Source organism: Bos indicus, chromosome 6 (assembly GCF_029378745.1).
Source record: "Bos indicus isolate NIAB-ARS_2022 breed Sahiwal x Tharparkar chromosome 6, NIAB-ARS_B.indTharparkar_mat_pri_1.0, whole genome shotgun sequence".
NCBI lineage: Eukaryota > Metazoa > Chordata > Mammalia > Artiodactyla > Bovidae > Bos > Bos indicus.
In genome coordinates this window covers 44881624-44905535 of record NC_091765.1, presented here as the reverse complement: position 1 = coordinate 44905535, position 23912 = coordinate 44881624, and the positions used below count along the sequence as shown (strand labels likewise).

General features: G+C 36.2%; 1 protein-coding gene across 1 annotated transcript in view; it reads left to right on the top strand.

Annotated features, from left to right (window-relative positions):
• Positions 1-23912, top strand: part of DHX15 (DEAH-box helicase 15) — a 53964-nt gene that overhangs the window by 5473 nt on the left and 24579 nt on the right. Inside the window, exons 2-5 of the mRNA XM_019962524.2 lie at positions 1626-2061; positions 6842-7035; positions 21493-21652; positions 23213-23431. Of these exons, the coding sequence (XP_019818083.2) occupies positions 1626-2061; positions 6842-7035; positions 21493-21652; positions 23213-23431 (1009 nt within the window). The remainder of the gene's footprint in view (positions 1-1625; positions 2062-6841; positions 7036-21492; positions 21653-23212; positions 23432-23912) is intronic.

The following is a 23912-nucleotide window of genomic DNA, read 5'->3' as shown; positions in this document are numbered from 1 at the left end:
AGATGGGATGAGAAGTTTCAGTTTTAGCTTGTATATCTTATAGTTCTGTAAAAGGTGAACACTGGGATGAGAGAAGGGAGAAATCACTTTTTATAGATACGTGTATGAAAAGATTTTATGTGAAAAGTATGTGTGTGTGAATATTTGTGTACGTGTAATAAGATTTTTCTCTCTAGGCAAGTTTCTGTAGAATAGAATTTTATTTTCAAAAGGACAAGAACAAATAAAATTGGTCAGCTTTATCATTTTTTGTAATTGGGGAACCATTGTAACTCATGCTGGGTTCAGCATTTTAGCTGTATTCTCCTAAGGGGAGTAACTGTTGCCCAGCCGATATGCTCTTACAGAGAGTGAATGGTTTTCCCTTGTCTGCTGCCGATAATTGGGGCATCAGAAATTCATGACTTTTGTGTGTTGTGGATAAGGAACAGTGACATATTTAGCAGCTTGTTTCATGGTTCCATGTTGCCTCACTGTTTCAAGTCTGAGTCCAAATACCTTGTACATTGTCTGCTGTAGAATTTGGTCTGAAGTAAACCAGATTAGTTCCCAAGAGTAGGAGATGGCAACCCACTCCAGTATTTTTGCCTGAAAAATTCCATGGACAGAGGAGCCTGGCGGGCTACAGTCCATAGAGTCAAAGAGTGGGACACGACTGAGCACACACACATACACACACTAGATTTGTAGAATGAATAAACATAGATAACTTTAAAATTCTTACTGTATTAGGGATCGTCTCTAGTCAAAGAGTTGGACCCAAATTAGCGACTAAGACACAACAGTTAGTAATTAAAAGTAGATAATAGAATTGACTAAATGACCTAAGATTAATATACTGGTCATCTGCATGATTTTAAAATTTTAAATAACTTAATAGTAACCCATGATTTTTTTTTTAATGGGCTACTTTTCACTTTATGGATGATTAACATATACATAGGTTCTACAGAGTATTTTCAATGTTTTACTATTGCTGTTAATGACAGATGCAAGAGTAAACAGTGAAAACCAGAGTAAAAAGTTTTAGTTTTCTTGTAGAGTAATATATGCTTTTTAAACAAAATCTGGAAACTATAACTTAAGAAAGCAAACTTACTTGTTCTTCAACTCATATTTGTGTGACTGTAATGTGAGGTGGAATTATCTTTGAGGCTGAAGCAACAAGATTTATTTCTTGTTAAGTTTTAAATACACTTTCAGTGCAAAAATACATTTTCACATAACCTGAAGGAGAGTTTGGGAAGGACTGATGCCATTCTCTTTGCCTAATTTGTCCCTGCCTTTTTCCCACGCTGCCCTTTGTCTTTAACTTCTAAGAAGGTAAGGATTTTACTTGCAAAACGAATTCTTGTGTTACTTCAGCTGATGGGTAAAAGGTGGAGAGACACTGTTGTTACCAGAATTTGAATCATCATCAAAGAAGGGAAAGATGGTTATGAATGAGGCATGGAGAATCCTTGATTAAAAGTTCTTTCTCATTGTTTCTAATACTTTTGAGTTTTATATCAGTTTATTTATTTGGTTTTTGGACTTTTACTTTCTTGTGACTATAATGCTGCTGTGAACATTTTGCATAGAATTTGGAATCTGAATTGTAAGATTTTTTTTTCTTCTATTTTTAGGAAGGATCGGGATCGTGACCGTGACCGTGAAGATCGGTCTAAAGATCGAGACCGAGAAAGAGATAGAGGAGATAGAGAGCGGGAAAGGGAGAAAGAAAAGGAGAAGGAATTGCGAGCTTCGACAAATGCTATGCTTATCAGTGCTGGATTACCACCTTTAAAAGCTTCCCATTCAGCTCACTCAACCCACTCGGCACATTCAACACATTCGACACATTCTGCGCATTCAACACACACCGGACATGCAGGACACACGTCACTTCCACAGTGCATTAATCCATTTACCAACTTACCCCACACACCTCGATACTATGATATTCTGAAGAAACGACTTCAGCTCCCTGTTTGGGAATACAAGGATAGGTTTACAGATATTCTGGTTAGACATCAGTCCTTTGTACTTGTTGGTGAGACTGGGTCTGGTAAAACAACACAGGTGAGTTACTGCATACCATGGTACGTAGTTTATTAATGTTTGTGTTTACTAAGTGTTGTGAATTTGGTCCTGGCAGTTATTCTCATTGGCTGGGCTGTCAGAATATTTTGAGGCATAGCTGCTTTCTCTAGCACTTTTTAGTGACTTACAGGGTGGAGATTCTGTAGGGAGTACCTATTTTCCTGAGTCTCTTTGGGAAAACAGCAGTACTGGTTTTGATACCCCCCCCCCGTTTTATTATGTAAATTATGACAGTGACACTCTCCCACCCACTCTGAATTTGGGGTGGTACATACTTGGGGGTGCCAAGGTGAGGAGATCTGAACCATTGGAGTGATTTTTTTTGTCATTTTCATTTGTTTTTATAATTGTTTTGAACTACGTGAATTATACCTATTCTTTTTAAAAAGTAGAAGAGCTAAGTAAAATCTCTTTACTTATGATCTCCATCCAGTAGTGTCCCCATCCTCCCCACCCCTGAACTAAACGTACATATTAGTGTTGTGTTAGTAATTAGGATATTTCTCAAACATGGATGAGCCCTTATTTGCTAGGCCCATATCATAGACATCTAGGCTGTTTCTGATGATTGTTTTGCATGGGCAAGTATGTATTTAGGATAAATTTCCAGATAATGCTGGGTCAGAGGAGGATTAATTGTAATTTTGGTACATACAGCCAAATAGCCTTTCATAGGCAATAGGCAACATAGTTTACCCTTCCATGAGCATGTATTAGAACAGATGTGGGAAACCACTAGAGTGTGTTACTGAACTTTTGCAAATGTGATAGGTGGAAAGTGGTATTTCAGTGTAATTTTTAACTTGCATTCTCTTGAGAAGTGAGGTAACTGTATTTTCAGATGCTTGATCCTGACCTATCAGAACATTTCTTAGATTTTACAAAAATAGTAGCCCCTGGCTATTGTAGAAAATTTGGAAAATTCGGGAAAATGTTGGAATTTATTATTCCTCATGCTGAAATAATTACATTGTTTCCTACTGGCCTGTTTTTCCATATTTATCTATGATAGGTGTTCACATTTGAGTGTACTGCATTTGCAAGATAACATTTTTTTAAGGTTACATGACACAAATTATTAATTATTTCATGGAGACATTTTGAAGACTTACAATAGCAACCCAAATTGAAAGTTTTTGTTATTTAAAAGACTGAGCTTTCGTTAATATGATATTTCTTTTAAAGTGGAGGAAACGCAGTGTTGATGTTAGAAACTAAAACTGTTGCTTTATTTTTATCACCTTATGGAAATTTAAAGAATTAAATACATGGAACGATATAACTCTGAACTTATTAGTTTAATGTTTTTAATAATTATTTCAGTGGTTTATGTAGTTTGTTTCATCAGCAGTTGAGTAAAGCCAGGCACTGTGTACTGTGTATTAATGCATTTTTTCAGCAGCCATGCAAGGAAGTTGTTAGTTACCATTTTACAGATGAGCAAAAGGAGATTGAGATTTATGAGAGGTTTAGTAGGTTGCCCTAAACTACATAGTAGGTATGATTGGGTTCAGTATTTAAAACTTTTTACCTTTGTCTCATAGCCAAAGTTACTTCATATTGCTCTTCTGGGGTCTTACATGGTTAACATTATTTCAGAGATGAGCTTATTTAGAAGCAGTTAGTAGAGAAGAAGGTCAGGTGAACTCAGAACAAGAGGTTTGTGATTATTTGGATTGTTACTTGGGATTTTTTGTTTGTTTTTAATACTTAAGATACTTGGATACTTAGGGTTGCAGGGCATTTGGGGGATTTGAAGGGAACTCTTCAAATAATGAATTTGATGCAAATATTTTTTTTGGCATACTTCTACTGAATTTTGACTCAAAACCGTTAAGAATTGTCAGCCATTTTGAGTAATTTTTGTGTGTGTGTGCCTGGCAGAAAATGAAATTCTCCAAACAAAATCTACCGTAGTTTAACTTTTGACTGAGATTGATAGTGAAGACATTGTACATTGCAATTTGGTATACATATACTATAGCCAAATAAAAAACTAAAGCTAATTCAGCCAAAGGGACAGCATGAGAAAGGGCATATGTTTAGAGAGAAGAGAAAGCATATCCCCTGGCCAGAGTGTGTAGTGTGTGTTTGGAGACGGAGGTGGGGCTGGGGAGACTGAAACAGTAGCTTTCTTGCTGTAGATCAAGGGGCCAGCAGAACCTTTAGGTTGAAGGGAAATGACAAGGAATTTTATAGAAATGTCCCGTCTAGTGAGAATTTTGATGACAGGCTTTGTAGGAAGTCATAAAATTTGATTTTGTATAGAGTGGTAGAATGGAGAGTAAAGGACAGGTTGATGACTTCTGTCAGTCCAGTGGTTAAAACCCAATGCTTCCACTGCAGGGAGCATTGGTTCAGTCCTGCTTAGGGAACTAAGACCTCCCATGCTGTGTAGCCAGGAAAAAAAAGACAGATTGGAGTTAAGATGTTACTATTGTTGAGTAGGAGACATGGGAGGGATTTTTAAGTATTTGGAGAAAGGTGAGAAGTGGTGTTGGTTTTAAACTTGTTGGATTCAGGATACCAAAAAATCAGCCATTCTTCAAGTGAAATGATAAGGTCAGGTGTAGGACTAGGGTTGGGATTGACATTTATGTATGACAAGAATAAATAAATCACTCAGGATGATATATAAAACAAGGAGACTGAGGGCTATGGATCAGTTTTTAGGTAGATGGTCACAATTGAAGGAAGGGAAGAAGCTTAGGGAAGGGATGGCTTAGAACTGATATCTGGCTTGAGCAAGTCAGTAGCATATTTCATGATGTACTTCCCTTCTTAATGCTATTCTTAGAAATATGGATAGGTATATTGATGGAGCCAGGTTCCAAATCTTGTCTAGAAACCTTGGAAGTTCCTGAAATCCTTTCAGAGTTCCTGAGATTTTTTTATATACTTAAAACAAATATTGTAGTACATTCAAAATAGAAGCAATTAACTGTCTTCTGTTAAGCCAGACATTAGAGATAAGCAGATCTAAAACAGTGTAGTCTCTTGCTAAATTTTGTTTTTTAGGATGTACTTTCTTCATAGAAACTGTTAAGGCTAACATAGAATGGGGTTTTACTGTTAAGGAATTAATAAATATTTTAACAAGTTTTCAGTTTTAATTTCCTAACACAAGGAATGTATTAGTTGTTGGGTATCCTGGGTTATTTTAAAAGTATAAAGAGGTCCTGAGATCAAAAGTTCAAAAACTGATGAATTAGCCAAAGTTGTTCCTATCTTATTTTTAAAGTGGGAGTAAGCTATTTGTTTCACTAGAGTGAATTTAAAAATCTGTGAATGTTCTTGCCTTGAGAGTTCTGAATTAAGTTTTAATAACTTTAATTGACCAATGAATGTTTATTTGAATTCCATTTTGTTTGATCATATGAAGTACATTTTGCCTTTGTAGGCAGTTTGCTGAAATGAAGATACATATAAAACTTTTCTGGAAAGCCACATAAACTTCGATCTGTTGGTTTACAAGCCCAGAGATGCCCTTCTATTTTAGTTTAGTATTTGTGTTCATTTTAAGTCCTTTAAAGATACGCATATTTACATTCCTAGAGAAGCAGCATAATCTCTCCTTTCCCCTTTCAGATACTTGTCAATGACAGCAGTTATCCCAAAATTGCAGAAAACCTGACTACAATGCAATAATAGTACAACAGCCAGTGTTCTTCAAATATCACTGTACAAATTCTATACCAAAAAAATTCCCATGTTTCCTGTAACATTAAAACCAGATAGACTTGAGGGCTTTGATGGAGACCCATTGTGTCTTTGTAGCAGTGGGTTCCAGTTTAATGTAGTAAGCACTTAAGATTTTTCCCATGGTTCTTTTTCGGGTAGATGGGTGGAGAAAGAACCATTAAATTAGAGGATCTCTGAGCTTCTGTTGATAATGAAACAGCCAGGAAATGCACTGTCATCATGGCAACAACCAGCTGCTTATATCTGTTGGTCTCCCCCTCCCCTTCTGTACCCTTCATTGCACTCCTTCAGGGAAGTGCTATTGCTACTTCTCTAGGTTCTATTGAGTTTGAGATTGAGAGTTAATTTTAAGATCTTCCTAAAATTAACCTTTAGGATGTTACTGTTGTGTATACTTCTGAGGGGAAAAGGATAGGAGTTAGATTCTCTTGACTTAGCTGTTTTTTTGTTTTGTTTTTTTTTTAACATTTTGAATGTGCTTCACAGCATGTAGGATCTTAGTTCCCCAACCAGGAATAGAGCCTGTGCTCCCTGCATTGGAATAGTGGAGTCTTAACCACTGGGCTGCCGGGGAAATCCCTAACATAACAAATTTGAATTGAATTGAAAGATGCAACTTTATAACTGCAAATAGATATTATTTCTACTTTTATGTGCATTACTTTGTAACTGACATTGTATAAGAATTTAAGTTAACAGTTTCTTAGAATATTTTGGGGAACTAACATTTGTTAGAAACTTAGAATTTTCCTAAGTTGAATTTTTTCCCCCTGTGTATAGAAAAATGCTTGATGGTGGAACATTGATACCATACAACATATTCAGCTCAGTGTACTTAGCTCACTGAGGTGTGGTTTACATCATATCAGTGTTGTCTGTGACCTTTCCTTGCCTTGGAGAGCTCATGCTATTAAAAGTTGGAGTCGTAAATAATAACTGTGATGTGCCTAAATTGAATTTTGTCTTAAATTTTTAGAATGAGATAAAACACTTCATGTTAAACATACTCGATGTGTAGGCAGAGTAGAATTAATTTAAATGTGAAATTATTTGATAGATTCCACAGTGGTGTGTGGAGTACATGCGATCATTACCAGGACCCAAAAGAGGAGTTGCCTGTACCCAACCCAGGAGAGTGGCTGCAATGAGTGTGGCTCAGAGAGTTGCTGATGAAATGGATGTGATGTTGGGCCAGGAAGTTGGTTACTCCATTCGATTTGAAGACTGCAGTAGTGCAAAAACCATTCTTAAGTAAGTACTGTCTTTAAAAATGGACACTGTTTCCCTTCTGCTTTTAGTTTTCTGCCACCAGATAGCAGACCTTGCTAGTGGAGTCTCAAGTTATCCAGTTTTAGAATAATCCAGATTAAACCTTCTTATGCTTACTAGATGACTTTTTAATATGGATTCTTTTTTTTTTTGTTAGTAATATATATAGCTGTTCAGTAGACACTGAAGTTCGTAGGTCAGATTTTAGTTACTTGGTGCTATATCTTAGGTGAAGTGTATCATTTCAATATGACAGAAAGGTAGATGATATATCTTAGTAAAGGAAAAATATTTGTAGAAAGAAGGATGTATGGGAAGGGATATGATTTATTTGGGGTAGAGGGCTTTTGATACTAATTACACTGGTGTTACCATGGATGTGTTTTGAACTAAAAGGAGCAATCTTTTGTAATACACTCTTATTAGAGTCTCCTCAAAAACCTCTTCGTTATACCGTATTGAACTTCTTTCTAATATGATTGACAACCATATTGAGCTTCTTTCTAATACTTTAACTTCCCTGATTTCTCATCTTCATCTTCACACTTGCATTCAGCATAAATAGTGTGATGTTTGTTGCCTGATGGTAATTCTTTTGAAAATCTTTTGTTTATTCCGTGTGTATGTGTATGACAGTTCATTCATTTTTTTAAAATGAGTTTTTTGTCTTGATACAGTCTTCCCCCTGAGGTTGTTTTTAGAAGACAGTGATGGGTAAGATGTTACATAGACAGTGACAGGAGTCTTTGATGGCAGACTTTGATACAGCGTTACAGGGGAAGCTATGTATTTTACAGAAAACTTCAAATGTATGTAAAAGTAGAATAATGCTGTAATAAACTTATATTTATTTGTCTTGCATCTTCAGAGTTGACTCATCTTATTTCATCCATATCTCAACCCATTTCTGTGTCCCCCAAAATAAGAAGCAAATCCTAGGCCTCATATACTTTTGATCTGTAAATATTTCAGTGCATCTGTCTCAAAAATAAGATTTCTCTAAATGTAACTGTGCTATCACAACTTAAAATTTTTTTCCATAATCAAAACCTTGTTACCTTTAAGATCTCATCTCATTTTCTTTGATTTATTATTTTATTATAATTTCCAATTGCTTTATTAATTAGTTGTTAATAGTAATTGAACTTAAGTGTTTACTTCAGTCAGCTTGTCTTTATGACTTTATGAGGTGTGTTTTTGACTTAGACCTTAATCTTTACTGAATAAATTTTTAGTGACAGTCATGGTATTTATCAGTTGTAAATACAGTATAATTGACAAAAGTGTTACCTAAAATCTAAACTTATTTTTTATTACTTTAAGATTAGATAATGTCAAGGAATTGAGGATAATAAAGTGCAGATTTTGCTCACCTTTAGGAGAAACAATATGACATTTGATTTACTGTGTTGAATTTTTTTTTAAGTAAGCCATAGTTGAGCAGGGAGAGCAGAATTTAGGAATTGGGAGATGAGAAAGTTACATGCAATATTAGGGCAAAATGTATAAATGTTTATAGTAGGAAGTGGTAGGCTTTCAAAAGATGCGTGCTTGGGAAAGATTTTAGTTCAGTTAATAGGGAAAGAATGACAACAGATTTGAGAGCTCTGTCTTTGGCATTGTGATGTTTTTTACGGAATGGTTTCTAGAGGCTTTATTTAAATTTAAAAAGAAACCTTAATTCTTATAGGGTAAGCTTATTGGAATTTCTTCTGGAATCTTCTGAAGAGCTAGAAGGTAACCTAGTATTGTCTTTAAGTGATATCACATCCTATTAGTATGGAGTGAGTGGTAGTTTTAACTAATGGGAGTGCTTTATTAAGTGCAGTGTCTTATGAATCCCTAGATATATTTTGTGTAGTCATCCATCAACTTGTTTCTTGAGAACCCAGATGTTCAAAATAGCTAAAGCTTTAACTTAGAATTAGTTATGTAGTTAATTGGGTAGGAAGAGTGAATACATCAGACAAGTATCAGATGACTATTTGAGCCCTCCATTGAGCCCTACATTAACTGTTTTCATGTGTAGATATAAAATGCCTATGTATCTACTTTGTAGCCAGAAGAAGCCTTTAATCTTCACTGTAGAAGGATGGTGATGAGGACTAACTCATAAAGATTCTGCTTGAGGAGCTGAGAATTTAACCATATCCTTCCTGATTCATTGTGTACACTACATAAATGCTGGTTTACTAATTAATTTGTTTGAGGCTACTTTAGCTTCATCTTTATACGCTAATGGTCCAAAGATAGTTTCTCCAGTGTTTGGGACACATAAGTGTCTACATTATGGGTCTTAATATTGCTCTACTTAGGATTGGATCTAGTGTAAATTTGTGTACACTGTGTTAAACTAGCCTTAAATAGCTATCCAGTCCCAGTAGGCAAGTTACTTTTCAAAACCACCACTGCTAAATGGTTTTTATAATTTGCTGTGTGTTTGCCTGCTCCCATCTTTGTTTTCTCCTAAAGTATTGCTTTTGCAATGTACGTATGTTCCTTTGGCCATCTTGGAATGGAAGTTATTGGGGCGGGGGGTACCTCAATGAGGTAGTTAAAATATTTAATATTTACATTATTATTTTGGTAGCTAATTTCACTATTATTTTTGGTGATATGCTTCCTATTTGTTTTTTCCTCAAACTATAAAATTACTGAGAGATCGTGATACCGAGGGAACCTAGTAACTTTAACTTACGCAAGTAATGCTTAGTCATTCATTCAGTCAGCTAATAACTGAGTACCTTCTGTGTGTTGGGCAGTGCTAAGTATAGTAGTAAAAGTAAAACTGGCCCCGTCCACATTAAGCAAATACACAGTAAATATAAAATTTCAAATTGTGATTAGGCTTTGAAAGAATTTTGGAGTGTATTTGAAAGCATGATTTGAGAATTCACTTGAGGTTGGAAAAGAGAAGGCAGAATTTCAGTCAAGAACTGAAGTAAAAGTAATGGTTTGCCAGGAGTAGCAATAGGGGTACAGACTTTAGGCACATGGAACACCATTTTTAAAAACCCTTTTTGGAGTGGCATCAGTCCAATTCACTGTGCAGCAGCAGGAGCACACCCCAAATGCCTGGAACTTCTCATCCAGGCGGGAAAAAAAAATAAGAAATAAAAAAAAAATAAAAACCCTTTTTTCCTGAATGGAAAAAAAAGCATACTTTTTGCTTGAAGGCACTGTAGTCTTCATATTACTTACACTGATTTGTGTAAGTCAGCATTTCTAAGGCAGATCAGTTTTGAGATGGTTCAGGACAGGTTTATAGACAGTATGGATAATCAAAGATAGGTTTGATTCTTTTTCTTAACCTGATTGGAACATAAACCCATTGGGAAGGGAGTTTGTATCTGTATACTTGTGCATGGATCCTTTTTTTTAAAAAAAAGTGACATGGAAGGGGCAGCAGAGGAGTGTGAAAATTTGTCACTACAGTGTACACTAGCAGTGAACACGATCAGTGAACATAATTGTGGAAAGGGTAGAGTTTTCACAGAAAGACATTTTCCCTGATTGTTTAAACTTGCCTTGGTGGAGAAGGTACAGTGATAGGTTGATTTGGTGTATATAATTTGCCTTTTATTCTGAATTGTTTGCTTTTAAGTATCAGTTTCATTTCAGTTTTGGAATTTGTCAGAAGGCTAGGAACTCAGTCTGGGATAATGTGTATGAAGCAGAAAGTGTTGCAGCTCTTTCTTGGAGGACACATGCTGTTAGCTCTGTAAGAGTAGGTAAGCATCTTGAGATGTTTATCTTTTATATAACTTAAGGACAAGCTTCTGGAAATCAGGAACAATTAAGATAGGACATAGTCTAGATCTAATTGAGTGATGGGGAAAATAAACAGCCTGGGTTTTAAGATATGATAAACCCTTTGTAAAACCTAAGGGAGAGATGTTTTGAACAAACCAACTAAAGAAGTACTATTTCACAGAACATGGTTCAGAAACTTGGGGAATTTTTTAATTTCCAAAAGGCAATCGAGGTGAGAAGATGAAAGAGAACCTAAAAGTACATAACAAATACAAGAGCCTAGTATAACAGAACCTCTAAGGTTGCTACTTGGGGAGGATTTACCAGCCATTGCCATAGCAGATTCTTTGGGACCTCAGGAAACAGTTTGAAGGACCAGCTGCATGACTACTTAGAGTTTCCAGAGTGAATTTCTACAAGGCAGTCTTGTTCTAAAAACTTGAGAATCAAAAGGAAACATTGTAGAGCACAGACTCTAGGATCATAGTGCCTAGTTGTGTCCTAGTTCTGCCACTTACTGGCTGTGACTTTGTCCACGTTAATTAACCTCCTTGAGCTTACGGCTTTTTCAGAAGATGGAGCTGACAATAACAGCTACATCTTAGGATTGTTCTCAAATCAAATATGTAATTTTTGTGTGTCCCTTAGAATAATACCTGTAACACAGCAAGTGCTAAGTCAACGTTTCTTCTCTTGCTGCTGCTGATAGTGGTGGTAGATTTTCACTGTGAGAAATTGTTGTATTTTATTAACCAGTTAACCTGGTTAATTTAAAATGGACTTATAAAGCTAGTTTAATGAAGTCCCTTTTAATACAGTATTTGAATTACAATGTGAATTACAATTACAATTTGAATTACAATGAATTAAACATTGATATTGTCAATATGAAATGAATGAATGAATCCAAATATTCTTTTAGGGTTGAAGGTAAGATGTGGAAACAAATCTGGTCTTTAGAGATTATTATATAACCATCAATTATAAACTAATTTATTGAGCATCTGTTGTATGGTGGGCTTTGTTCTAATTCAAGTGCATCTCTGAATTAGGGAAAAGTAGTTTTACTGGATCTTCAGAAAGGAGTAGGTGTAAAGAATAAATGTGGTTATTTACCACTTCAGCAGTTCCTGTCATAGAAACTAAAAAAATCAGTTGTCACCTTAGAAAAAAAGTCTGTTGACTTTAAATTCATACAAAGCTAACTTGATTTCCTAAAGGTCGACATATAGTATTACATTTGACCTTTGTATTTAAAGCACTTGCAAGGGGTTAGTTACAGAAGTTTCTCTTTGTTTATAGTGCCAACACCTTTTAAGAAAATACTAAGAACATACACGTCCATCCTAGCTTTCTGTAAATTCTGTTGTAAAGATAAGAGATCATTTCCTTCAAAAGCTATGAAAATGTGAGGAATAAGCAGTATATTTTGAAAAAATGATTTAATTTCCTTGTATGCTCAGTGGCTCAGTTGTGTCTGACGCTTTGCAACCCCATGAACTGTATAGCCTGCCAGGCTCCTCTGTCCATGGGATTTTCCAGGCAAGGATAGTAGAGTGGGTTGCCATATCGTTTCCTTATTTCTTGTTAATTTCTTAGGTGTTTCTTTAGCTTGATTAGATCTCTAATTCTGAAACACATACCAAATGTATTTTGGCTGTTTGCCAAAATAAAGCTGTATGCTTAGGCTGCTGATCTTCAGCATGTAAGTTAATAACTAGGAGGCTATGTATTTGATAAATAAGATGTGATGTTTTCTGTTTGGCTTTTTTTAAGTGTTGGAATTGCATTAAAACATTTTAGATTCCACATTATTCAGAATACCATATGGCATCTTTCCATATGACTGTTCACATTTGATGGTTTGTACTCATTGTAGCCAATATAATGCTACATAGTGTTGTGGCTATAGTAAGATTAGTGTTATTCATAAGGGGTAATGCTTTTGCTGAGAATGTCAAATTAAACTTCAACCTATATAAATCTTTATTCCTTTACAAATGAAAGGAGCATTATGTTTATTAAGGAGCTATGTCAGTGTCGTTGACTCTTTCCTGACTTGATAGAGGAGGTATGCTGTGAAGCAATTAAGGTAGTTTGAATGTCACATGAATTGTATAGATGATTTCACAAAAGAGGAAGTACTTCATTTGAGCTGAGAAGGATGGCGAGACCTAGATAGGCAAGTTAACTAGGTGGATAAGTTGGATTTTAAGTAGAGTAGACATTCTCATGCTGCTTTGGTTTATAGCATGCTTAATGTCAGGAGTTTTTCATGGCACTCTAGGCCTAAAGAAATAACTCAAAATTTTAATAAGAATTTACGTTCTAACAATCTAATAGTCCATTAAACAAATGTTGGACATTGAAAGAAAAAGCTCAGTAATTGATTTCATTCTTATTCACCATTATTTATTAATGGATGTCTTTGCTATTGGAACACAGCAGTTTCTTACACTTTCGAATCAGATTGGATGCTGCCACCTTTATTTTTCTACACAGTAATGTAAACCTAGATTGTGCTAGGGAATTGTATGTGAGCTGTGTAAGTTAGAGGTGAGTCCGGAAATAGCCAGATCACTTGAAAGAGGTGTGTTAGTTGCTCAGTCGTGTCCAGCTCTTTGTGACCCCATGGACTGTAGTCCACCAGGCTCTGTCCATGAGATTCTCCAGGCAAAAGAATACTGGAGTGGATTGCCATTCCCTTCTTTAGGGATCTTCCCAATCCAGGGATTGAACCCAGGTCTCCCACGTGGCAGGCAGATTCTTTTCCGTCTGAGCCACCAGGGAAGCCCTCTGAAAGAGGTAAAAAAAACTTTATTTTTTAAACTGATTTGTATATATACTTAAAATACATGATCAACTCTTTGTACCCATGTCATATGGAAGTACTAATTGACACAAGAAAACAGTTGTTTTGATGGATGAAGGTCATTTGATGAGTTTTATCAGTAGCTGTTCAGTAAGTATAATAGCTTTCACTCTAAACATGTTTAAAAATTGTTGGCTTTTTGGGGGATGATCAACCATTTCATCAGAGAAGGCATTGGCACCCCACTCCAGTACTCTTGCCTGGAAAATCCCATGGACTGAGGAGCCTGGTAGGCTGCAGTCCGTGGGGTCTCTAAGAGTCGAACACGGCTGAGCGACTTCCCTTTCAGTTTTCACTTTCATGCACTGGAGAAGGAAATGGCAACCCACTCCAGTGTTCTTGCCTGGAGAATCCCAGGGAACGGCGGAGGCTCCTGGGCTGCCATCTATGGGGTCGCACAGAGTTGGACACGACTGAAGCGACTTAGATCAGCAGCAGCAGCAACCATTTCATAGTGTTGATATTGTGAAGGATGGGTAGGGTATTTAGACTCATCATATTTGGTGGTGAAAAGAACAATATTTTATAAAATCACTATATATGGTTTTGTCTTCTAATATTATCCCTGATAAATGCAAGCTGTTTTAGCTTTGTCATTTGTTCCTTACTGTTGTCATTCAGAGAAGTATTCTGCTGATAGGGGCTTTGAACAAAAAGTAAGTTACATGTAGAAAATTGCATTAAGTACTACTTTTGGTCATGGTCTCTTTCAGAAGTCTTGATCCATTATAAGTTAGAAGAAATTACCACACACAAACCTGTTTGTGTAGGCGTTTTATTGTAGGTAGCTTTTCTTTAATAGAGACGTCACTTAACTGGATTGTAATGGATTAGTCTAAAAACTTAATGGTAAATAGAAATTTTATGTGAACTTTAAACATTTTATTTTAACCTAAAACTTAACACATTCATTTATCAATCTCTTAGTGTAGAACCAACACCATTTCCTTGAATATGAGCCCTTTGTAGTTCTATTACTTAGTAAAATGTCTAGTTGTTAAAGTGAGATTAAACTGAGACACTTGCAAAATACACAGGTGTTGCTTTTCTTGAATTTTAAGAGTTCAGTCTTCTGGAATTCCTTTTTCACTCTTCTATAGTTATCTCACATTTGATGGTTTTTTTGTGATTTATCTTTTTCAAGCTTTTCTGAAGCATATAACTTAGGATACATACATACAACTCTTTTCTACCCTAAAAGGTTATCACTGTGTAACATAAGATGATATTGGCCTAGTTGGTAGGGACAGAAGTGTGGTTATATTCTAATATGTTTGTAGAGTAAGATTGATTTTCCCAAGGATTCATTCATTAGGTTAGTTAAGAGTGTAGTGTGCAGTTCTGCTATATTGAATACTTACCAAGTGCCAGACAGTTGGTGCATTTAGGTGGTTTATATATATTGTTTTATTTAATTTGAACGATAGCCACCGTATTCTTATTTTTCAAATGGAGCATTAGAGGAAGTTGAACTTAGAACACCAGTAAGAAAGCAGGGACTTGACCAAGGTTTGTCTCGCAAAAAGCATATGTCCTGAATCACTGTATATGCTGTTATTTCTCTCTCATTCTTCAGCTCCATAGAATTATTTATGTGTAAGTATTTGTAAGGTAGTAAATCTAATTACTTAGGTTTTACTAGATCTGTGAAATAGATACCAGGAATTTCTTTTGGTCATGCTGAACGAATTTTGGATCCTCTAGAAACAGTTTTGATTTATGTGCATGTTTAGTCATGCCAGAATAAAGCCTATACTTTGAAAGGTAACCAAAACCCTAACAGGATTGGAATAGCAGCACACAACTAGGATTTTCAGAACATATTAAACTTCAGCATTAATAGTAGGGCTGGTTCAAGACATATGGCTGCTAATTTCACTTATATTTTCCCTGGAGATTGTTCTAGAACAGTGTAAAGTTTTTTCGTTCATTTTAATGACGGAATAGTTTAATTCCTTAGATGGACATTCAGAATTTACAGCTTCTTTTATTAAAATCAGTTGGTGTCCTTAGTATTCTCTTATAATCTTGTACACGCATTTTTTCACACATGTTCAGGTGAGTATATCTGTGAAATGAGTTTGTTAAAAATGAAACTGGTTGGGTCAGAGGGTGAGTTGGAATTTTATTAGCTGTTGCCATATTTTAGCTACTCTGACTAAGGGATGAGCAAATGAGTATCTGTTTCTATGGCCTTGCCAACACTTCGTTGTGGAACATGTTTATCTTTGTCTATATTGTAAGTTAAAAAGTGAAATCTCAGTATGATTTTAATTTGCATTTATCTTTTATATGAAATTGAGCATCTTTACATGTACTTATGAGCCATTTGTATTTCTTTTTGGAATCTAAGATGCTTCTGTCAGCTTTCCAGACATATTGCTACCTGGTTGACAGTCATTTTTATGGTGCTGTTTTAAAATGCATATCTTAAACAAGGTCCTACTGTATAACACAGAGAACTATGTTCAGTATCCTGTGGTAAACCATAATGGAGAATATATATTTTAAAAATATATGTAAGTGAATCTCTTTACTATGCAGCAGAAATAAACATAACATTATAAATCAGCTATGTGTCTGTCAGTCTCTCATTCGTGTCTGACTCTTTGCGATCCCATGGACTGTAGCCTGCAAGGCTCCTCTGTTTATGAGATTCTCCAGGCAAGAATACTGGAGTGGGAAAGTATTTCCTTCTTCAGGAGATCTTCCCGATCCAGGGATTGAACCTGGGTCTTCTGCAGTGCAGGCAGATGCTTTTACCATCTCAGCTCCTGTAGTTCAGTTCAGTTCAGTCACTCAGTTGTGTCTGACTCTTTGAGACCCTATGAACCGCAGCATGCCAGGCCTCCCTGTCCATCACCAACTCCCGGAGATTACCCAAACGCATGTCCATTGAGTCAGTGATGCCATCTAACCATCTCATCCTCTGTCGTCCCCATCTCCTCCTGCCTTCAATCTTTCCCAACATCGGGGTCTTTTCAAATGAGTCAGCTCTGCGCATCAGGTGGCCAAAATATTGGAATTTCAGCTTCAACATCAGTCCTTCAATGAATACCCAGGACTGATCTCCTTTAGGGTGGACTGGTTGGATGTCCTTGCAGTCCAAGGGACTCTCAAGAGTCTTCTCCAACACCACAGTTCAAAAGCATCCATTCTCCTGTGCTCGGCTTTCTTTATACTCCAACTCTCACATCCATATATGACTACTGGAAAAACCATAGCCTTGACTAGACAGACCTTTGTTGAGAAAGTAATGTCTCTGCTTTTTAATATGCTGTCTAGGTTGATTATAACTTTCCTTCCGAGGAGTAAGCGTCTTTTAATTTCATGGCTGCAATCACCATCTGCAGTGATTTTGGAGCCCCAAAAAATAAAGTCAGCCACTGTTTCCACTGTTTCCTCATCTATTTGCTATGAAGTGATGAGCTCTGAGGGAAGCCCTAAATTGACTATACCTCAATTTAAAAGATCATGAGTGGAAAAAATAATAATTTTAAAAATACCATTGCAGTTTCAGACAATGAAGTTTAAGTCATTGCAACTAGGCTCAAACACATCTTTATTAATAAATTTTTGCCCACAAGAAGTAAGTTTGTTTATTCCTGTAGTATAAAAAAAAATCCATGCTTCAACTCTTGGAAGGCACTTTTTGCCTCCCTGCTGTGGGAGCATTTTCCCTGCAAAGAGTTGTCGAGATGCTTGAAGAAGTACTGGTTGGTTGGTGAGAGGTTAGGTGAATATGGCGGATGAGGCAAGACTTCATAGACCAATTTGTTCAACTTTTGAACTGTTGGTTGTGCAACGTGCGTGCAGTCGTGCGTTGTGGCAAAGAATTTAGCCTTTTCTGTTGACTAATAGTTGCAGGCATTGCAGTTTTCAGTGCATCTCATTTTGAGTTGCCAAGCATACTTCTCAGACGTAATGGTATCTCAGGATTCCATGAAGGCTGTAGTGGATCAGATGGGCAGAGACCAAACAGTGGCCATGACCTTTTTTGGTACAAATTTGGCTTTGGGAAATTTCAGCGCTTTGAAGCTGCTTCTTGGTCTAACCACTGAGCTAGTCATTGGTGGTTGTAGTATAAAATCCACTTTTTGTTGCATGTCACAATACGATTGAGAAATGGTTCACTGTTGTTGCATAGAATAAGAGAAGACAACACTTCAGAACAATTTTTTTGATTTGTGGTCAGCTCATGAGGTACCCATTTACTGAGCTTTTTCAGCAAACCTTTCCAGTTTGCTTCAAATGCTGAACGACCATAGAATGGTCGTAGTTGAGTTCTTCGACAGCTTCTCGTGTAGTTATGAGAGGATCAGCTTCAGTGATTACTCTCATTTGGTCGTTGTCAACTTGCGATGGCCGGCCACTGTGCTCCTTGTCTTCAAGGCCTCGTCTCCTGTGCAAAACTACTTGAACCACTACTGCATTATACGTTCTTCAGTGGTTCTGAGTGAAACACATTGTTGATGTTGCAAGTTGTCTTTGCAGCTTTACAACCCATTTTGTACTTGAATAAAAAATTGCTCGAATTTGCTTTTTGTCTAACTTCATTTCTGTAGTCTTAAGTAAATAAAAAATAAACAGCAGGTAATAAGTCAGATGGTAAAGAATCTGCCTGCGGTGCAGGAAACTCGGGTTGGATACCTGGGTCAGGAAGGTCCTCTGGAAAAGGGAATGGCTTCTTGCCTAGAGAAATCCATGGATGGGAGAGCCTGGTGTGCAGTTGTTAATGGGGTCACAGAGTGTCACGACTGAGTGACTAACACTTTTCCGCAGCTTAGCAAGCATCAAAATGTGAAAACGTGAAAGCAAACACAGGTTGCTATCTATGCAAATTTTTTGATCAAGTAGATCCCAAATGAAGCCAGTTCTGTATTTCTAACAAGTTCCTAGATGATACTGATGACTTTTTAAGCTAGTATTTTCCCAAGACAGAGAAACATTGTGGATAATAGGATACCCAGTAAAATGTAGAGTTTGGCTGCCCTGGGAAATTTTGATTACTAGTCCATTACTAAAACTTCAAAATTATGTAATTACAGCTTATTATTGTGACACCCTATTTTTATGGCTCACCCCTGAGTCTGGGTAAATATTTAATTGCTACTGTGGAAGGTAGTAAAACTTGATCTAGGTAAAAGAAAATAGTTAGGGTCTTTGTAGGGCTATCAGAACCTGGTTCTGCCTTTTTTGTCAGGTTACTTTGGTTTTTGGGGAAGGGGTTTCATATATCTAGCAAATCATCAGGTGATAGCTTTCTGCGTTTTTTTTCTGGGCTTGTTTAAAATTTTTCTTCGTTGTGCACGAGAGCTTTCTCTCTCGTTGTGAGTGAGGGCTAAGCTACTCTTTGTTGCGGTGCTCTGGCTTCTCATTGCAGCTGCTTCTCGTTGTGGATTAAGGGCTCTAGGGTGTTCAGGCTTCAGTAGTTGCAGGTTTGCGGCTCTGGAGCACAGGCTCACTAGTTGTGCTTGGGTTTATTTGCCCCTGGGCATGTTGGAATCTTCCCGGACCAGAAATCAAACTTGTGTTTCCTGCATTGGCAGGCGAATTCTCAATCTTTGGACCACCAGGGAAGTCGTGGGACTTTGAGGAGAGTATGTCAGTGTCTGAGGGGCCTGGGATTGGGAATTGGTATACTGATGCCTAGTCTTAGCAGGCTATTCCACTGATTTTAAAGCCCTGGAAAAGTTAACTGCTAATACTCCCTGGGAAAGCAGCAAATTTAACTATGTTAATTCTGATTGGATTCTAGAATCTGGAAGTCTGAGGATTTGGGTTTAGTTGACCATTTAACTTGGTACAGGTGATAATGCATAATTGTTAATAAAGAGCAAATAATAGTTCATTAATTATAACTGTAAGCTGCCATTTGTAATCGTTACCTTCTTCTCAGAAAAATAAAGAATGAGTATTTGGGTCAGCTCGGCTTTTAGATGCCATCATCACATTGTGGTGGTCTGAAGCTTGTTGAGGAAAGATCAAAATAAAGGGGTATTGTTTTTTAAAGGGGTTTTCAAGTGAAAGTTTGATACTTAGTGACTTTTTAATCACAATTTAATATGTAACAGAATGCATTTTACAGTCTTTTGAGGGTATTACAGGTGGAAGTTAGATGGTTGTCAGTGATTGAACTTGATCTAGCTGTACATATCATCACTTCACATAAGTAATACATATTTCTGGAACTACATATGTTGAGTTCGTTAATTACAGTATTTTCAAAAATAACTGCACTAAAATTCCGTGTTGAATTGAGTAGGCTTGGAAACTGAGCAACAGGGTATAAATTTGATAGTGTTTAAGCAGATATTGTTCAAAGAGTGACCAATCCATGTTTTTTGCCTTGCAAAGCAAAAGAGTATTGTTGAAACTAAGGAAATTATCCACAAGTAGATGAAACTGTATTAATGTTTTGCTACTGAGATAATGTGCAAAAGGACTGCCGAGCTTGTGTCAGTAATACCTGCAGGCAGGAGAAATTACCAAGTGTCCTCATAGATCAAGATATTTCAAAACATCTAGAGACTAGAGTAGCTGATTCATGCACTGTGGTTAAGGCATTGAGTCATAGTTTAATTGGCTCTGTTTTTGCTTTCATGGTCTTCATATAAAATAATTTTGCAGGTAGTGCTGTGCCAGTGTCAAGAATGTGATTGTTTCCTTTTTAAAATAGGACCAAAGAAGAAAGAAGCATAAAATATATCAAGTAAAGATGTATTTCTTTGCTAAAAGTCTTAATCTACAACTAAGTTTAGGCAGAATAAAGAGAAGGCTTCACTTGGGTTGTACACTGTCATTTTGTTGAACTTGGTGCTTCAACAGATGGTTTTGGCTAAAAATACAAAGTTGGTCCTTGAAAGATTAGATTAATTTGTGAAAAATAGAGCCAGAATAGTGAAGTCATAAATGATGACTTCAGATTTTTATACTTGTTTTAATTATGTAAATAAAACCATGGATTTGTATTTAACTGAATGGCCTGTGACTTCAGCATTTGCAAGCAGACTTCATTTTGTCCAAGTGCCAAATGCAGGATGTTTTGTATTAGTGACAGTAGCAGCCAGAAGGGAACAGACAGGAGATTCACTGACCCATACAAATTATTCCTCACACCACCTTTCATCTGAGTGCCTGGATTCTCTCAAACCATCCCTAAACCTAGTTTTCCTCTTTGGTTCATTGATACAGATAATGCTGTATGCCTTGTCTTTCCGTAATTCATCAGCATTTCCACAGCGTAATGTTGCTCCTCATTTCATGCATGTATTCCTTTTTCTGATTCTTTACCATCATTTTATTGAATTAGATGGGACTGAGGAAAAAAAGATGGTAGACTCATGCTGTCTCAGCCCTTTTGAACCTATTAGCTTAAGTGGGAAGTTAGTGAAGTTTTAAAGAAATAACAAGTTTAGTGCTGTAATGTGATAAAGCAATTTAAAATGGTTTCTTGGTTTTGTTTTTGCAAGTTGAATATTTTAAATTTTATTTTGTTTTTAAGAAATTTATTTAAGTGACCATTTTCACTTTGGCATTTGTGTGTAATGTGTTTAATTCTGTCATCAGATTAACATTGTTTCTCAGTGCATTTTGGTATTACAGTCTCATTTGACAGAATTTGATAATGTATAACTTGTTTGATACATTCAATAAAACGTTTTTATGGAAGCTTAATTTTGTAATTGATTATGAAATAATAACATTTGTTTTGAACAAGGGTTAATTTATATTTATCTGATGTCTTTGCATTTCATATTTATGTCTTAAACTTTAAACGCACTAAATAACCAACATGTTATTTGTCAATATAGGTATATGACTGATGGGATGCTACTTCGTGAAGCAATGAATGACCCTCTCTTGGAGCGTTATGGTGTAATAATTCTTGATGAGGCTCATGAAAGGACATTGGCTACAGATATTCTCATGGGTGTTCTGAAGGAGGTTGTTAGACAGAGATCAGATTTAAAGGTGAATTAGTTTATTTGTTTGGTTCTTTAAAAATCCTATATGTGAATATATATATATATATATATATTTAAAAGGGAGTACATGCTGATCACTACAACTACAAAAATAATCACCTATAAAAGCAAATATGGAGAGTACCAGCAGTGGTTTATACTTTCTTTTTAATTTTTCTTGCTGTCTTTGTTTTAGATTTTAAATATACTTCTTCTTAGTAATATGTTTATAATCATTTCATTATATAGTCCATCCAGTTTTTTGTTTCATTTTAAATGGTTTTATGTCATGGTGTTTTTAAACCTTGTGCTCACCCTGCCTTTTATTCAGTACAGGGTATACCTTCATTAAGGATCAAATCTCTGTTCTTGTCCTAACACAAACTCACTCATTCTAACTCATAATGCTGGAGAGTGGAATAACTGTATCCAGAACATACTGCTCCTCAGAAATGCCTTCCCTTAACCTAGGGTCTTGGTTCTTCCCTCTCCCACCCCCACCTGCCATCCGTTGTACCATTTAAACCCTGGCCAGTGTTACTGTATTGATAAGGGCTTAAAACTGACTGACTGTGTGGACATTGTTGTCTCCCAAATTTTCTGAAGTTCCCTTTTTGCATTGTATGTGTGCAGTTCATTGGAACTTAGTATTGAGTGTTATTGTATGTGTTACAGAGGTTTGTACGCTGGGGAGAAAGATTCTGGGTCTTAAAAGAATTGATACTGAGTTTGTTTGACTATAAAATTAAATGTATACTTTAAAGAATATATTTGAATAACTATGAGTACTATTACTGGTTAAACATTATGAGCTATTGAAATTTCGAGGGAGGAACTCAAAGTAGAAATTAAGAACTCTATAGTGGAATGTTTAATGGGAGAGCTTTCTATTTAATGGGTTTTGTCATGTGTAATTTAAATAAAGAGAGGATGACCACACAGTCATGCAGCCGGCACCTGAACAACCTTTTGTTGCTGTGGCTTTTTTGGTAGTATAGAAAACCTCTGTTTGTTTTAGAAAATTTTCTGAAGAACTTATGCTTAGTAAAGATGATTTGGAAGAATGGAGAAATATTTGTACCACTGATTTATTTTATTTTATTTTTTGCTTTATTTTTCCCTGTGTGCAAGGTTGTCATTTTTTTTTAATAGCATAGTAGCAATCATATTACATATTGATGTCTTATATCAATTCCTTTTATGTAATTTTATAAACTTTGGTTGTTAAGGTGTTGCTTCATGAAAACATATGGTAGTTTATTTATGAAGAGTGAAAGTGTTAGTTGCTTAGTCATGTCTTGACTGTTTGTGACCCCATAGACTAGCCCGCCTTGCTCCTCTGTCCTTGGAATTCTCCAGGAAACAACACTGGAGTGGGTAGCCCTTCTTTTCTCCAGGGGATCTTACTGACCCAGGGACAGAACCACAATCTCCTGCATTGCAGGCCGATTCTTTACTCTCTGAGCCACTAGAGACACCGTAGTTGATATATATGGAGCAGTAAACATTACTCGTCTCTTTACAATCTTTGAAGACAGCTTCAAATAATTTACTGTTTTCTTTTCAGGTTATAGTTATGAGTGCTACTCTGGATGCAGGAAAATTCCAGATTTACTTTGATAACTGTCCTCTCTTAACCATTCCTGGGCGTACACATCCTGTTGAGATCTTTTATACTCCCGAACCAGAGAGAGATTATCTTGAAGCGGCCATTCGAACCGTGATCCAAATTCATATGTGTGAAGAGGAAGAAGGAGATCTGCTACTTTTCTTAACTGGTCAAGAGGTATTGTCATTATTTGCTTCCTTATTTATATTATTTCTATTAGACAACAATTTAAAACTTAAGAACCCAACATATATTAACCATGTATTTCTCATCCCAATGTCTATAAAGTTTTTCTTCAGCATGATTGTATTTATATGTGAAATATATAACTCCCTTTATCTATGTACTCTAGGAATATACCCTTTTATGCCGTTAGCCTTTGTGTTCTAGTTGATATCCTGAGAATATTAAATGCTTTTAGAATTTCAAGATGTAGCAGTTTTAATCTCAACTTTGGAGAGACCTGAGTGGCAAGTGGTTTTGTGCTAATTTGCCATTCTGCTGAGGCATGAATGAAATCTGGTTACTCTAGGCAGTAATTTAGTTTGTAAGGGAATTTGGGTAACTCAGGTGCCCATCTACCATCAAAACAAGTGTTTGTGTTTTGTTTTTGTCTTCTTGCATGTGTCTATTGAGAATTGGAAGGAATCGCTGAAAT